The sequence below is a fragment of the Megalobrama amblycephala genome, linkage group LG14 (genome assembly GCF_018812025.1).
Source record: "Megalobrama amblycephala isolate DHTTF-2021 linkage group LG14, ASM1881202v1, whole genome shotgun sequence".
NCBI lineage: Eukaryota > Metazoa > Chordata > Actinopteri > Cypriniformes > Xenocyprididae > Megalobrama > Megalobrama amblycephala.
In genome coordinates, this window is record NC_063057.1 from 10,595,683 (window position 1) to 10,612,906 (window position 17,224).

The following is a 17,224-nucleotide window of genomic DNA, read 5'->3' on the forward strand; positions in this document are numbered from 1 at the left end:
AAAACCTGCGACCGGTTGCATGCGAGAGCAAGTTAAAATGAAGCGAAACTACAGGCTTATTCATATCCCAGAGCTTAAAGCAATATGCGAAACAGCGTGTTAAGCAAATCTCTGTTTCTAAAATCTAGGTTCTCTCAAGCACAAAACCGACAAGACCGAACCACACACTTAGTCCATTGAGAGAACAGAGAGAAGGAGAACTTTTGCCAAAACCGTGTCAGGATCGACGACGTGTGTTTTGAAGCACGCCATTGTTCTGGCTTAAATAAACAGGTAGCGCCCAAAACCATCTGCAGCACTCTTTCACTTTTTATTCCTTCTTTCCTCACTTCCCTCACTCTCCTGGGGCAGCTGGTAGCCCGAGGCAGAGCTAAAGCACAGTGGCAGCAGCATACGCACACACATACTTTCCCATCCCTCAAATACACATTCAGTACCACACACCTAGACTCACAGATGCAGAAATGCATAACTATACACCCTCACCAAAGTCCAAAACTGGTTTATATCCTTTAGACTTTGTGTATTATTAGTTTTCCACTCATTTTGCCTCCTAAACCAACATAGAATGGTTCTCTCTTATGTCATATGTTGGACATGCTTTTCTTTTACATTTTTTGTCCTTTAAGCAACTTTTATTTTAGGGATGTGTCACTTAAATGATCAACTAATTGATTAGTAATTGATAATATACTGTATATTATTACCAGCACAGCATGTATTACGTATTTAATTAAGTTCCTTCATGTCTGGACAAGTCCTTGTTTTTTGGTGTTTTTGTAACAGTCTGTCAAGTTTTTTTTTTTTTTTTTTATAAATGCATAGTTTCTTTCCTTTGCTCTTTGTCTAGCTGTTTTTGAACGCAAGTTTTTAAAATGCATAGTTCTGCACAATTGTTATTGATGCAGGATGAAAAAAGCGAGCCATAGCCAAACTTAAAGGATTAGTTCACCTCAGAATTCAAATGTCCTGATAATTAACTCACCCCCATGTCATCCAAGATGTTTATGTCTTTCTTTCTTCAGTCAAAAAGGAATTATGGTTTTTGAGGAAAACATTCCAGGATTTTTCTCCATATAGTGGACTTGGGTGAATGGGTTGAAGGTCCAAATTGCAGTTTCAATGCAGCTTCAAAGGGCTCTACAAGATCCCAGATGAGGAATAAGGGTCTTGTATAGCGAAATGATCGGTCATTTTCTTAAAAAAAAAAAATTAACCACAAATACTTGTCTTGCACTAGCTCTGCGATGTGGCACACATTACATAATCACATTGGAAAGGTCACACGTAACGGAGTACTGCTGTAGGGTGAAGAACTCCATGTCATTTTCTCATCCAACATCATCCGACATTGTTGTCTTACCTTTTTTTGTAAAGGGCATTTGACTTAGTCTTTACACGTTTGCTTTGTAGACACTGGATCGGTACTTCCGCCTACGTCATGTGTGACCTTTCCAGCATGATTACGTAATGCATGGCGTATCGCAGAGCTAGTGCAGGACAAGCATTTGTGGTTAAAAAGTATACATTTATTTATTTATTTTTAGAAAATGACAAATCATTTTGCTAAATATGACCCTTATTCCTTGTCTGGGATTGTGTAGAGCCCTTTGAAGCTGCATGAAACTGCAATTTGTACCTTCAACCCGTTGTACCCCAGTGAAGTCTACTACATGGTGGAAAATCCTGGAATGTTTTCCTCAAAATCCTTAATTTCTTTTTGAATGAAGAAAGAATGACATAAACAAGTGAACTAATCCTTTAAACTTGCATCGCAGCTCAACATGTTCCGTTACTTGCTACAGCCCCAAGTTGTACATTTTCAACATTTTTTTTTAATTTTCAAAATTGTTTTGCTTTATATTGCTATTTGGTTTTCATCTTATTTTGGGGTTTCATTTGTTACATCTTAAATCTGTTGCAACATTGCAGTGAATAAATAAATTGTATGACAGACTTCGCTATGACATATAAAGTGTTGACAGCCCACTTCTCATTCTGCAGGACAGAGAGAGACTGAGAAAGAGGGAGAAACTTCTTTCTCCTTTAAAACTCACACTTCATTTACTCAGAGCTCCTATTCAGGTTGATGTATCCCCCGATAAAGGGTGTGTGTGTCTGTGTGTTCACGGATCATATGATGACTACCTTTTGTGATGGTTTTGCCAAGGCAGCATTTTAAGAAAAAAATGCCTTGTCTTCAGAGTTCATGCACCAGTCGCTCACTTTGAGCTGGGGAATAGTGAAACTGCCAGACGTGGCCGTCAGATCTTGAGCCAGAATGGCAGGAGAGTGAGGCTTTGGAGAACTTCACCTAACGGGAGTAATACAGAGACTGGCAGAGAAAAAGGAGGCTAAGAATAAGAATATTTGGCACATGTAGAGATGCAAAGACTAGATGAGTTAATATAATGAGCCAAGGGAGAGAGATGAGATTAAGTCTCTTTCCAGGATGTCATCTTATGTTCTCTCAGGCCTCCCCTGAAATTTGGCAAGAGGAAATCAGTGTGGCTTTCTTTTTGTTTCCTGAATATGCACTACTTTTGACTATTAATATTTCTTATTGAATGTTTTAGCCACAAGCGACACCAGGCGAATTGCAAAAAATAACTCTCCCATTTGACATTGGTTAAAAATAGACGGATTTAGAATTACAGTCTGATTTAAAATTATTATTTAAAGTTGTCTCTGCATATTGCTATGATAAAGGAGAAAGTGTTCTAAACCTTTGGAGGTTTAGTAAGTTAAAATGCATGCTATTGATCTTATTGTGAATGATTTAGCCATGCATACATTTTTTTTTCTTTTTCTTTTCATTTTCTTTTTTTTTTTTAAGATGGTAGATGGTTTTCTGAATAGCCAGTGCTTTGTATCTTACTGACCTATGAAGAATACTTGGTATCAATTATTAAACAGTTCTCTGAGATACTTGATTCCGATTGGTCAGTTGCAACATTCTGCTTTTAAATGCTTTTTTGTATACAGTTTTGCAGCATTTAGTAGAGATTGTTGACCCAGAGAATTGATATCTTACATAGCTGTGCTAGTTTCATATCTCTTATATCACTCCGCTGGCTGTCTTCATCTCCATTAATTTATTTGTTTGACAAGTACACTATCATTCAGAAGTTTGGGTTAGGTAAATTTACGCTCACCAAGGCTGCATTTATTTGATAAAAATACTGTAATATTATTACAAATTTATTTTATTATATTATTTTAATATATTTAAAAATGAATTGTATTCCTGTGATGCTAAAACTGAATTTTCAGCATCATTACTCCAGTCTTCAGTGTCACATGATCCTTCTAAAATCATTCTAATATACTGGTTTTGTGCTCAGTAAACATATCTTATTATTATCAATGTTGAAAACATATAGTGCTGCTTAATATTTTTGTGCAAACAGTGATGCATGTTTTCTTACAATAGACATTTTTTGAAACACTGAAAAAGTCTTTGTCACTTTTGATCAGTTAAATGCATTCTTGCTGAATAAAAGTATTAATTTTTTTCAACAATTACTGACCCCAAACTTTTGAATGGTGTTATATATGTTAACCAATATGATTTATTTTCTTTATAAAAGCAATCATCCATGCTGATATTTAGTACAGCAGCTCTTTTTTTGCTTGTGTAATATTTCTTAAAGGGATAGTTCACCCAAAAAAAATGAAAGTTTTGTCATCACTTGCTCACCCTCAAGTTGTTCCAAACCTGTACGAGTTTCTTTCTTCTGTTGAACACGAAAGAAGATATTGATAATCAAAGAGTTGATGGTAACCATTGACTTCTATAGGGAAAAAAATACTATGGAAGTCAATGGCTACTATCATCAGCATTGTTTAAGAATAGAAGAAAGAAATTCATTCAGGTTTGAAACAACACGAGGGTGAGTAAATTATGACAATTTTTTTTTTTTTTTTTGGGGTAAACTGTCCCTTTAAACCCCTTCAGAGTGAGAGAAAACCCTTCTGTATGTTTTCTTTACATAAAAGAGAACATACTCAATATTCTGACTCAGCCGGAGTTTGTCAGACAGGCCTGGCATCTGTATATAAACCTGGATATCACTTGTGATTGGTTAATGAAACTCTCGTGTTAGAAGCAGAGAATGAATTCAGAAGGAATGGACGGACTGAACTGCGCCCGTTCTGCATTCGGTCCTGTGGGAATGCTGCTCTACATTTGATATGCAGTGTTATTGACACAGGCAAAGGAAAGATGGTCTGTTTCTCCTTAACGCTTTTCCTTGCTCGCTCTCTTCCTCTCCCACCACCACACAGATGTCCAGAATCTTAGCGGGGAGAAACGCAGATGGCTACTATAGGAGCGGATTGATCTGGGCTCTGGAGAGGGGCTGCAGTCTTTGCATGTCACTGTTGATTATGATTCGTGTGCTTGTTGCAGAAACGTTGCAGAGATGTTGACCTCACCCTCTCCCATGAGCAGATGTTCTGGCCCGTGGCTCCTGCCAGCTCTTTCCAAAGTCATTTCTCTCTTTCACCTCTTTCTTATCATTCTCACTTCATCTCCTCTTCACTTGGATTTTTTTTTCCCCTTCTGCTTTTCCCTTACTTTTATCCGACCTTGTTTCCTTGCTCATTGGGAGAGTGACAAATTTGGCAGAATTTGTGTTTCAGGTCATTATATTTTCACAGTGTCTGGTCTAGTGCTGTTGAACAGATAGTTTCTTTGGCTGTATCTATCAAGAGAACTGCCATAACAACAGCAGCTTTACTTGATTAGTTATTCCTCTGACCCAAGTTACTAAGATTCCAAATAAAGCTGTACTAATTTGCTTGTGCAATCTAACAAACTGCGTGTGGTCGCTTTGCGAGTGTATTGCTCAAAATAATTGTGCAAATAAGTCAGACACACCCATATTTAAAGGAGGCTTTTAGTGCTGGTGCTGAAAGATGTATTTCTCAGCAAACTACGGTAGTAGATCAGATTCTTGTACTATGATGTTGCACAGTTTTTATACACACAAATATTAAATCAGGCCCGCTGGCTTCATATAGACTATGAGATGTAGATTAAGTGCCAAATGCAATAAGAACTATAAAATATATTATATAAAACAAGATGTTTAAGAGCTGTTCTGCTACCACCTTAAAGGGATAGTTCACCCAAAAATGAAAATTCACTGTTAATTTACTCACCTTCAGGCTATCCAAAATGTAGGTGAATTTTTTTCTTCAGTAGAACAGTAAAGAAGATTTTTAGCTGAAACCGTGGACCTCTTTGATTCATATAATGGAAGTCAATGGGTGCCGTCATTTTGAGATTGAAAAAAACATATGCAGACAAAACAAAATTATTACCCATAGCTCCTGACAATACATTGAGGTCTTAAGAAGTGAAACAATCAGTCTATGCAAGGCTGTGGATTAGAGGTAAAAATGTTGTAAATAATGTTCAGTTTCTTGCATAGACTGATCGTTTCGCTTCTTAAAGGGTTAGTTCACTCAAAAATGAAAATTCTGTCATTTATTACTCACCCTCATGTCGTTCCACACCCGTAAGACCTTTGATCTTTGGAACACAAATTAAGATATTTTTGATAAAATCCAATGGCTCAGTGAGGCCTGCATCGCCAGCAAGATCATTTTCTTTTTCAATGCCCAGAAAGGTTTTAAAACCTTAATGTTATAAAGCGACGAGAATAATTGTTGTGTGCCAAAAAAACTAAATAACGACTTTATTCAACAATTTCTAATGATGAGCAATTTCAAAACACTGCTTCATGAAGCTTCGAAGGTTTACGAATCTTTTGTTTTGAATCAGTGGTTCGGAGCACTAAAATCAGTAAACGAAGCTTGGTTACGTCATAAATATTTCGAAATTTCAATAGTTCACGTGACTTTGGCAGTTTGATACGCGCTCCAAACCACTGATTTGAAACAAAAGATTTGTAAAGCTTCAAAGCTTCATGAAGCAGTGTTTTGAAATCGCCCATCACTAGATATTGTTGAATAAAGTCGCTACTTTGTTTTTTGGCGCACAAAAAGTATTCTTGTCACTTTATAATATTAAGGTTGAACCACTGTACTCACATGAACTGTTTTCAAATATGTCTTTAGAAGCTTTCTGGGCTTTGAAAAAGGAAATGATCTTGCTGGCAATGGAGGCCTCACTGAACCATCGGATTTTATCAAATATATCTTAATTTGTGTTCCAAAGATGAATGAAGGTCTTACAGGTGTGGAACGACATGAGGGTGAGTAATTAAAGACAGAATTTTCATTTTTGGGTGAACTAACCCTTTAAGATCTCAATGTATCGTCAGGAGCCGCTGGTATTAATTTTGTTTTTATATGCATTTGTTTTTTTTTAATTTTCGCATTGACGGCACCCATTGACTTCCATTATATGAATCACAGAGGAGTATGGTTTCAGCTAAAAATCTTCTTTACTGTTCTACTGAAGATTAAAAGTCACCTACATCTTACATGGCCTGACGGTGAGTTAATTAACAGTGAATTTAAATTTTTAGATGAACTATCCCTTTAAACCCAGCTCGCACACAAATTTGTGGGTTATCCAGCCATGCCTTAAACTTATATAAATTATTATGTGGTTCAGCCAGTCATACACCTGATTAGATCCTTGTGATTGAATCACGCAGTGTTTTCCTCAGCAATTTTCATGCTATGGTTGAAAAGATACAGATGTGGTCCACTAACCATTGAGGTGATTTTAAAGAAATTGTAACTAAACACATGACTAGTGTTGTTTTTCAAAGATGCAGAAAGTGCCACGAGTAACTTTTAATAGCATTTTATGACCTACTTGTTGAACTTTCTGCTAAAAAGCTGCGTACTCTGTTTAATGAAGGAAATAAGAATATATTTTTCATTCTAGACTTATGTTTGCCTTCTTTTTCCCTCTTTCAGAAATGCTGGAATCCAGTAATCTAGTGACTTTCACTGGATTGGCAAACAGTTCAGGTTACGACACGTTCTTGATGGATGAGGAGAGAGGGAGATTACTGGTTGGAGCGGAGGATCATGTCTTCTCTTTTGACCTGGTCAACATCAACAGAGACGTCAAACAGGTGACACAAAACACTAGGTCATTTTAAAGTCAATATGAATGAATGCTATGTTCCTGGACTTATTGCGAACGATTCATTGGTGCATGCCTTTTCAATGAAAACATTAAATGAATAAATCAAAATCTTCCTCAAACCTCTTTCCTTTTCTGCTGATGTCACTTAGGCTGATCATGATTTTAATCAATATCTAAATTTAGCCATTTTTTAAGCAAACTTGATATGGAAAGCCCACTTTTTCATGATCCAGACAGTTGTTCTAGTTGAATATCCTGCTTCACATTTTAGCAGTAAAATAGGTTGGGAATGATAATTCATGCTGTTTCCCTCCATCTACATTTAGCAAGAAAGATCAGTGAAGGATTTTATGGAGTGTGTCAGCAAAACCCAGGGTCATCAGAGACGTCCATCTCGCTCCTATTAGCTGCACAACCTAGATCTGCGTTCACTTTCTCCTTCTTTCCATCTGCCCATTTGATCTCAGCCTGTCTCCCTCTGTTTTTCATTCCCAGATCATATCTGCAGCATAATGCTTCTCTTTCTCTCTCTCAATCGCTCGTTCTTTCTCTCTCTGGATTCCATTACTTTGATTTCCTCTTTCTTTCTCGTGCTTTTATTCTTTCTTTGTCCTGGAGGCTTCAGACCATTTGCTTTGTATTCAATCATCGTAAGGGTTAAAGCTGGCTTTTATTGAAAACTCACACAACATGCATACTTCAGCAATGCCATCGTTTAAAGATAAGAACTTGGCAAATTATCGTAATTAACCAAATTACTTTCGCAGACAGAATACCTTAGCAGATCTTAGAGGAAGATAAGGTAGGATAAAAACATTTTCTGTGCAGGCCTACGTGTGCATGAATGTGCGATTGTCTCTCGTGCTCGCAGGATAAGACGAATGGTAGTTTTTATCCTCTGTCTTCATCGTCGTCACAGATGGAGGTGGCAGAAGGACGGCAGGCAGCAGTCGTTGATTATTTTACAGCCAGGTTTCATGCCGAGCGCCTTAGTCAGTCATTTGCAGTTCATTGTGTTCGCTCCGCTCACATTCTCACACCTTCTCTGTTTCGCTGTTTTATAGATCGCCTGGCCTGCCACACCTTCCAAACGAGATGAATGCAAGTGGGCTGGAAAAGACCTTGGGGTAAGTGTGGGGCAACAACTTCCTTTTACCTCAAAACTACATCGAACTGCAATGAACATTTGGGTATATTTAGGATGTGACATATTAAAAATACACTACCATTCAAAAGTTTGGGGTCAGGATGTTCAGAACACATTTACTGTATGTTACAAAAATATGTTATTTCAAATAAATTCTGTTCTTTTGAACTTTTTAATTTATAATAGAATCCTAAATAAAAGTATCACAATTTCCAAGAAAATATTAAGGAGCACAACTTTTTTCAGCATTGATAATAATAAGAAATGTTTTTCAAAAAAATGATTCTAGCTGCTTGCTCAGTTTATTTAAATAAAATAAGCTGAACCAACACAAATCTTTAGTTTTTTACTTAATTGGCATTTGCACTCAGTTGCATTATGTTAAATGAAATTAAATTTGCAAAATGTTAGGTTAACCTAAACCATTTGTGTTGGGACTACATGAATCATTTATGTTGCATTGATTGAAACTGGGCAGTGGATTTCTAGTTCCCAGCATGCTTTGCGTAGGGATAGCTCAGGACAGTAAATGTTGAAATTAAGTGCTGTTTAATGTGTTTTTTAGTGAAGGGAAATACCTTTTAAAGTTTGATGCTCAGTTATATTTGACATTTAAAAGAGTTTATGTTATGTTGATTTTTTTGAGGTTACCATTATGCTGAAGTGTAGATCTTGTGGTTAGGCTCTGGGTGGCTACATAAAATAAGTCTATGTTGTTTTCAACAAGCTTTAACTGTGCTATAGCCAGTGATGAAAAGTTCTTTATCTGATTATTACTTGCATGCTACAAATGTTACACTTAGCATATGAAAAAGTGTTGTTTTAGTTTAGTTTTTATAGAAATATAAATAAATTAGTTTGAGGGCCAGCACATAATTTACACAGTCTACATATGGCCATCAGCTTTACCCCTCTCAACGGTCATGAAACATGTATGTGTGTGTACAACAGCTACTCACAACCTAAGCACAAGCGCACATCTTCACCACGATGGGGACAAAACAAAAAAACAAAAAAACAAAACATTTTATACGCTACAAACTCTTTTAAATGTTCAAAATAACTAAACATTAAACACTTAAACACTAACAGGTCTTTCCATTTCCTTCCTTAAAAGTGCAGAAAACTTGAGCAACTCTGCACAAGGGCACCAGTCTGAATTGCAATATCACTGGTTGGATCAACAAGAGTGAATTATGTTCAGGAAACATTCACAGAATATGTCAAATGAAACTGGTGTGATCTCATTCAATTAGGATGAATTTTAGTTCATAGTATCAGTACAATTAACCTAGCTTAAGTTCAAATAAATCAGTTCAAAATAGGTGTCATAATTGAATTAAGTTAGACCAACAAGTTATTTTTTTGATTGTAGAATGATTTCTGAAGGATCATGTGACACTGAAGACTGGAGTAATGGCTACTGAAAATAACAGGAATAAATTACACTTTAAAATATATTAACTCTTTCACTGCCAACATTTTTTTTTCTTCTAAAAAGTTGCTAGCCACCACCAGAATATTTTGTTTTATGAATATTTGAACATGCAGTAAACTGTATCAAAAGAACACAGCCTCTTTCTGAAAGATAAAAAAACCAAACAAAAAAAACGTTTTATTCTAGCTTCATGCATTCTTTTTTTATCAACACTTGAATGTGGGTAAGTTTCATTAAAAAAGCAACATTCTGAACTAAAAGATGCGAAAATTGTGTTTTTTCAAAGACTACAACATGGATAAACAATGCTTTTATCGCTCATTTCTGCTCCTTTTTTTTTTCTGTGTTTTGATCCGGAGATTCTTTACTCATTTAGGAGATGCGTAATAGTGAAAACACGGAAAGCCGGAAAATTCCGTCAATGCCACGGAAGCGTTGTCAATGGCGAGGAAATATTACTGTTTTTACAGTATTTTTATGAAATAAATTCTTTACTACTGTGAAAGTAACTTTTTTCAAAAACATTTAAAAGTCTTATCGACTCCATACATTTGAACTGTAGTGTATAAATAAATATTATATTATATTATATAAATACATTTTCATTCAGTTCTGTTGATGGAAAAATAGTCTGAATTCTTCAGGTTATTTTTTACCAAAAATGGATGAAAATTTGGTAGATTTTATCTAGGCCTATAGCTAGAACCAATACATTGATTTGGACAACCTTTGTCAAGAACTTTCTTTAATCTCCAAATTGCCATGAACATGAAAAATGGCTCATGATAAGAAAAGTGCTCACTGAAGAACCTTTAGTGTATGTGTACCTCATGACCTGCATTACTCAGGCCGGGTGTTGCGTGTGCGCATTGGCTTGATTGATCACGGTTGCTGTTAGCAATGGAGTTTTGCTTGTGCACATGCTCTTTTCTTCCTCTTGAGAGTTTATATTCTGTGTTTGGCTCCAGCAACCCTTGGCCTTTCTATACAACAGAAATGGTTTATTTATCAACCCGGCTCTCGCTCCCTCTGTACGTGTGTGTGTTGTATCTGATGGTAATTTCACGGCTGGGTTCCCGCTGAGATGGGGGGCAGAAGGGGAGCGGTATTATTACAGATAACTCACCAGACCTACTTCTGAGACATACACTCTTAAATAAAGTCATCTGATATTGCAATGAGGTGCAGGAATCACGTTTACCACATGCATCCTGAAAGTATCACAGATTTTGGCACTGGCTGAGGGGTTTATTTGGCGTTACATACACACAAATTCAACGGTTCAGAATAATGGCGTTTGCGTGCTGTGAAAATGTTTGTTCTGGATACAGAGTTGTTGAAAGCTTGATTAGGGTATTACCAGTGCATTTCCCTCTCCGCAAACATAAAGCTCTTCATTCTCACATTTGGCTTGGCCAGACGAGGCAAAAACAAGCCCAGAACGACAGCTGGTACAACTGCCTCGCTGCTCGGTCTAAACTCTTGGTGTGTTTCATGTGAGATGAGGGTTAAACATCTCAGCAGCACATTTCATTACTGTTCGTTCAAGTCTCAATGCTATACATTTAAATAAATAATTTACAATTATGAATTAGTGGGTTTGTGTTTTGTTTGATGTTATCAGATACCTGTTGAGATTCACTTCATGCCATGAATACTTATGGCAGTGATACTGTACAAAAAGTTTAGTGTGAATTTACAATATATTCCAGGCTAGTAGTTAGGGTTAGGCTGTATTTTGTAATTTCACGGTAGTCGCTCTACTAATTATTATAATTAAATGACAACTGAATACTGTGTCTTCACAGCAAACAGGAATGATACAGAATATACATTGTGCTGTAGAATCACTATGATTAGCTACAGTAAGTTAAGTCAGTCTCTTTTGTATATTCATTAGAATAGTTTCCCAGTGCGATAGTGCTATATTCTGTTAGCACTTCCCCAGCATGCACAGAGAAATAAATATTGTTTGTTTGTTTGTTTATTTAATTGATTGGTTGGTTAAGGGATGGATGGATGGATGGATGGGTTGGTTTAGTGGATGGATGGATGGTTGGATGATGGGTTGGTTGTTTAGTTGATTGATTGGTTGGTTGGTTGGTTGGTTGATGGATACTTTTTTATAATTTTTGTACTATTTGTTGATTTATTTTGATGCTGCCTTCATATTTTGTCATTTTTAAGTTACTGATGGATGTATGGATGGATGGATAGATGGGTTGGTTGGTTGGTTTAGTGGATGGATGGATGGGTTGATTGATTGATTGATTGATTGATTGATTGATTGGTTGGTTGATTGGTTGATGGATACTTTTTATATAATTTTTGTACTATTTGTTGATTTATTTTGATGCTGCCTTCATATTTTGTCATTTTTAAGTTACTGATGGATGGATGGATGGATGGGTTGGTTTAGTGGATGGATGGGTTGGTTGTTTAGTTGATTGATTGGTTGGTTGGTTGGTTGGTTGGTTGGTGGATACTTTTTATATAATTTTACTATTTGTTTTATTTTGATGCTGCCTTCATATTTTGTCATTTTTAAGTTACTGATGGATGGATGGATGGATGGATGGGTGGGTTGGTTGTTTAGTTGATTGAATGGTCGATGGAATCTTTTTATATAAATTGTTTACTATTTGCTGGTTTATTTTGATGCTGCCTTCACTTTTTGTAATTTTTAAGTTACTTGTTTAATATTTATATCACTGTAATAGCTTTTTGTCTATATTCGTTGTGTAATTATATCTTGATATCTTGTAATTTGTATTTTTTGGAACTTTTGCATTTTGTAGGTTGGTTACTTCTTACTTTTAAATAAATACATTCGGTATATTTATTCTGAATTCATTATAAAAGGTCAGAGCCAAAGGGAACACAAATCACTAAAAACATCTCACAATGCAGCCCAACATGGCTATTTTTAATAGCTATCTTTTCTGTTATGTAGAAAATAACATAGCAAGAACAAGAGATAATATAGCTTGCACCAATGTTACAATAAAGTTTTAAATATTGCATTGTACTTTAAAAAATTACTAATAAATCATGTAGAATCCTGACAATATTTCATTCTGTTTGCCAGATTCACATGGGTGAATCTATCTGTACTCTTTAAAAACTATGCATTAGTTTTGACATTGACAAGCTCTATACTGTTATTATCTTTTCATGACTTCACTCATGTGTGAATGAAATTAGTCACTACTGTGTTGTTAGTACTGTACATAATTACAGATGTGTCTAAATCATAATCTCCGACACTCTTCTCTTATCTGAAAGGGTATCATATATTCTTCACTCTTATGAAGGCAAACTCACTTCTCTGCATCGCAGCTTTGGCCGCTTCTTTATGGACCTTGAAGATAAAACAGCAGGGTTATATGTGTCTAATTACACAGTAGTTACACTGTAATTACAGTGCACCACCCAGTTATTACAACTTGAGGTTTGTATACATAGTAAACTGCAAAGAGTGCCAGATCAGCCACCTCTGTCTCACGTGAACGCTGCACTTGGCTCTACTGGAGCAGGCGAGGGCCTTAAAAACAATAATGGCCATGGGAAGTTTCAAATATACCGCCCAGTGCAGGAAGAGATTAATTTTATAGTGCACATGGAACGATTATGTTAGGAATATACACATTTCCTTTAGCTCGGAAAAGCCATTACACTGACACACTAAAGTGCCTTTGTGTGGGTTGACGGAGATGGGTCACACATATGTGTGAGGGAGTGATCTGATTGGAAGTTGCAGGTGAGGTAGGTCTTTGGTTTTATAAGAGAAGCGAATGTGTTGCCACAAAATCTGCTGATGCTGAGTTCTATACAAGCACTTATTATGTGGTTTGAATAGCCTGTACAAACTGAACTGAACTGGATGTAATCGAGGGAAACAGGCCTGCATTTATCTATTCTTCTGCTTTGCTTTCATCACACAGACATGCGTAGAGTGAATAAGAGTGTGTATGTCTTTTTGTGGTGAAAACACACACACAGAGATGGCAACACCCTTTCCTGTGCTCTTAAATGACAACTCGCGTTCAGACGGCACACATCGGCCCAAGACCATCAGTGTTTACACAGATGGACCTGCTTTATTTTCTCAATAGCTGTGGAAAGGTGTGTGCATGCGCATAGTTGTGTGTTTGTGCGTGCAGTATGTTTATAATGTGTCGGTTTATTATTGTTGAACCTAGCCCTCGCATATTTTGCAATTGAAAAGGAGGTATAGAGCATTCATTCACATGAAACAATTCACTCATCGACTTTCGCCAACTCACTCAGACGGCCCAAAGACATGTGCTATACATTTACCTTTCATCTAAACCAGACACACACGAACACTTTCAGCACTAATGAGAGTTGGCTGACAGGATATTGAGATGGATAAAACAGGTGGGATCGTCATCAGTCAACCAGCAGGAACTCAAAGGCATATTAATGACATTAAAAGCTTAAATATTAGGGTTGCAGAGAATTTAAATCTCTCTTTTACATATTTATTACAGATCTCGTGTCAATTTAGATGCATTCTCAAATTGTACTTGTGGTATAATCTTTCATCATAAATTATAAATGTAACGTAACTGCATTAGAGGAGTTATACAGAGCCAGGGAGTCTGAAAATGAGAAATGATTTGACCACTCTGTGATAGTGCTCTCAAACGATTAATAACGATTAATCGCATCCAAAATAAAAGTTTGTGTTTACACAATATATGTGTACTGTGTATGTTTATTATGTATATACACACACACACACACACACACACACATTATGTAAACACAAACTTATTTTGGATGCAATTAATCGCGATTAATCGTTTGACAGCACTATATTTACAAGGTATTTTCACATTTTACAAGAAAATTTTAGTGGTTCTTGCTTGCTTATACTCAAATGTTGTATATCTAATGCTGTATATTATATACAACCCGAATTCCGGAAATGTCGGGATGTGTTTTAACATGCTGGAAGGTCTCCCTCCTCTTTAGCCTGGAGGACACGGGTCCATGATTTCCAACAAGAATGTCAAATTTGGACTCGTCTGACCATAGAACATTTTTTCACTTTGAAACAGTCCATTTTAAATAAGCCTTGGCCCACAGGACACGACGGCACTTCTGGACCATGTTCACATATGGCTTCCTTTTTACATTAAAGAGCTTTAGTTGGCATCTGCAGATGGCACGGCGGATTATGTTTACCGACAGTGGTTTCTGGAAGTATTCCTGGGCCCATTTAGTGATGTCATTGACACAATCATGCCGATGAGTGATGCAGTGTCATCTGAGGGCCCGAAGACTATGGGCACCCCAATAAAGGTCTTCGGCCTTGTCCCTTACGCACAGAGATTTCTCCAGTTTCTCTGAATCTTTTGATGATGTTTTGCACTGCAGATGATGAGATTTACAAAGCCTTTGCAATTTGATGTTGAGGAACATTGCTTTTAAAGTTTTTATGCACTCTTTTACAGCTCTGCCCATCTTTACTTCTGAGAGACTCTGCCTCTCTAAGACATCCCTTTTATAGCTAATCATGTTACAGACCTGCTATCAATTAACTTAATTAGTTGCTAGATGTTCTCCCAACAGAATCTTGTAAAAATGTCTTGCTTATTCAGCTATTTGTTGCCCTCATGCCAACGTTTTTGAGACATGTAGCAGGCATCAAATTTGAAATGAGCTCATTTAGTGGATAAAAGTGTAAAATTTCTCAGTTTAACGGTCCAATAAGTGGTATTTGAACTACGCTGTTGGACATTGTTGATATTTGAAATCAACCCAAACAAACACACCCCTCTCTTCATTGCTCCGCCTCCAAAACTCACACTCCAATTCTAACCACCCTGCTCCGAGTCGGACTCGAACCGCTGCCCGAAGACGAATGCACTACCAATGCCACTAAGCACTGCATTCTCTTGCGGTCATCAGTATGCAGTGATTTAACTGCAGAACTCTCACTATCTGGCCACTGTTACACACACAATGTGAGTGGATGTCTGTTTATCACAGGTGATGCACAACAAAATGCTTCACGAAAAATAAAGCGCAGTTGATTAACTAACAACAAGAAAGCACAAAAAATGAACATACAGTACACAAGAGTAAATACAAAGTTTTCGTTGTTAGTCGCAAATAGCACAGCAGCTCCAGACAATCAAAACCCAGTGTACTCACATGATAAGCGGGATTAAAGCTGTTTTCAGGCCTTTCCACTTAGCTCTCTCTAGTGCTGGAAAGCTTCTCTAATATAAACTGGGCCCTAAAGCGTTTGCCCAGGCATAAACCTTCATTCCAGTGATATTCTTTTGAGCTGTTTTTATTGTGTTCCATTTCTCGTTCTGCAGTTTTTTTTCTTCTTATTTTCAAATCTCTCTCTTGCTCGTTCTCTCTCCTCGGCCGTCGTATGCCCCCTGATGCTGATTGGTTAGACGTTTGTCGTTGGACTCGGCCCGACTAACTTCCAAACAGTGGATTTGAAATATCACTGAGTCCCCCTTTAAACATGTGTTATGTTATCTATGTTCTATTGTGAATAAAATATTGGCTCATGTGATTTGAAAGTCTTTTAGTTTTCATTTTACTCAAATTTAAAAAACGTCCCAACATTTCCAGAATTCAGGTTGTAGTATCTTTAGCAAAACAAATGTTTGGTGTCAGTTTATATTTTAATAGGCATGTTTTATATTATTTGGTTGGTTAACAGATATTTTATGTTATGCTTTTTTCAGAAAGAATGCTCAAACTTTGTGCGTGTGCTGCAGTCGTATAACCAGACGCATATTTACATATGTGGCACCGGAGCCTTCCATCCTATCTGTTCTTACCTGGAGATGGGGAAACGAGCAGAGGTACACAGCACACTCACACACATACACACCATCAATAAATGGAAAAAAAGTAATTCCCTTAAACTCAATCTCAGCAAAGAAGCAGCACTAAAACATACTCATGAGCTTATGTGCATATACATATCTCAAAGGCACATTCACCAAACTATTTAAAGGAATGAAAAGGAAATTAATGGTTTAACCTGTTAACAATTTCAGCCCAGTGAAGTAGAAAATGAGAGCGTCACGAAGCAGCGAGTGTGTTATTTAGAAGTGCCTCAACTGTGGGAAATGAGATGGCCTTTACATGGTGGAAAAATGTCAGTGAATTTCACGATTTGATCCACGCAAATTAATCATGGCCTGAGAGCACTGAACACCTCGACGTAACAGAAGATAAGTTGAGTTTAGAGAGAACCAAATCTAAAGTAGGAGTTGAAGTATTTTATGAATGTTTTTTTTCAAAAACAGTGTAACTTTTTTTAATATTGAAAGACTTGTGTCGCCTGAACAAGACCCTAATGGCACTTTTTGACATTCACCTCTCCATTATCTCATCCTATTACTATTCATGCCTTGCTGTGGTTGGTTAATTCATTATCCCTTTCCTCAGGACAACATCTTCAGACTGGATGCCAACTACTTTGAGAATGGACGTGGGAAAAGTCCCTATGATCCAAAGATGCAGTCATCATCCCTTCTGATTGGTGAGCCAGTCAGAGATG

General features: G+C 36.9%; 1 protein-coding gene across 2 annotated transcripts in view; it reads left to right on the forward strand.

Annotated features, from left to right (window-relative positions):
• sema3aa (sema domain, immunoglobulin domain (Ig), short basic domain, secreted, (semaphorin) 3Aa) overlaps positions 1-17,224 on the forward strand; it is a 124,420-nt gene that overhangs the window by 92,106 nt on the left and 15,090 nt on the right. For both annotated transcript variants that reach the window (XM_048157002.1, XM_048157001.1), the window contains 4 exons: positions 6,901-7,061; positions 8,140-8,202; positions 16,401-16,520; positions 17,113-17,206. In XM_048157002.1, the coding sequence (XP_048012959.1) occupies positions 6,903-7,061; positions 8,140-8,202; positions 16,401-16,520; positions 17,113-17,206 (436 nt within the window). In that variant the 5' untranslated portion in view covers positions 6,901-6,902. The remainder of the gene's footprint in view (positions 1-6,900; positions 7,062-8,139; positions 8,203-16,400; positions 16,521-17,112; positions 17,207-17,224) is intronic.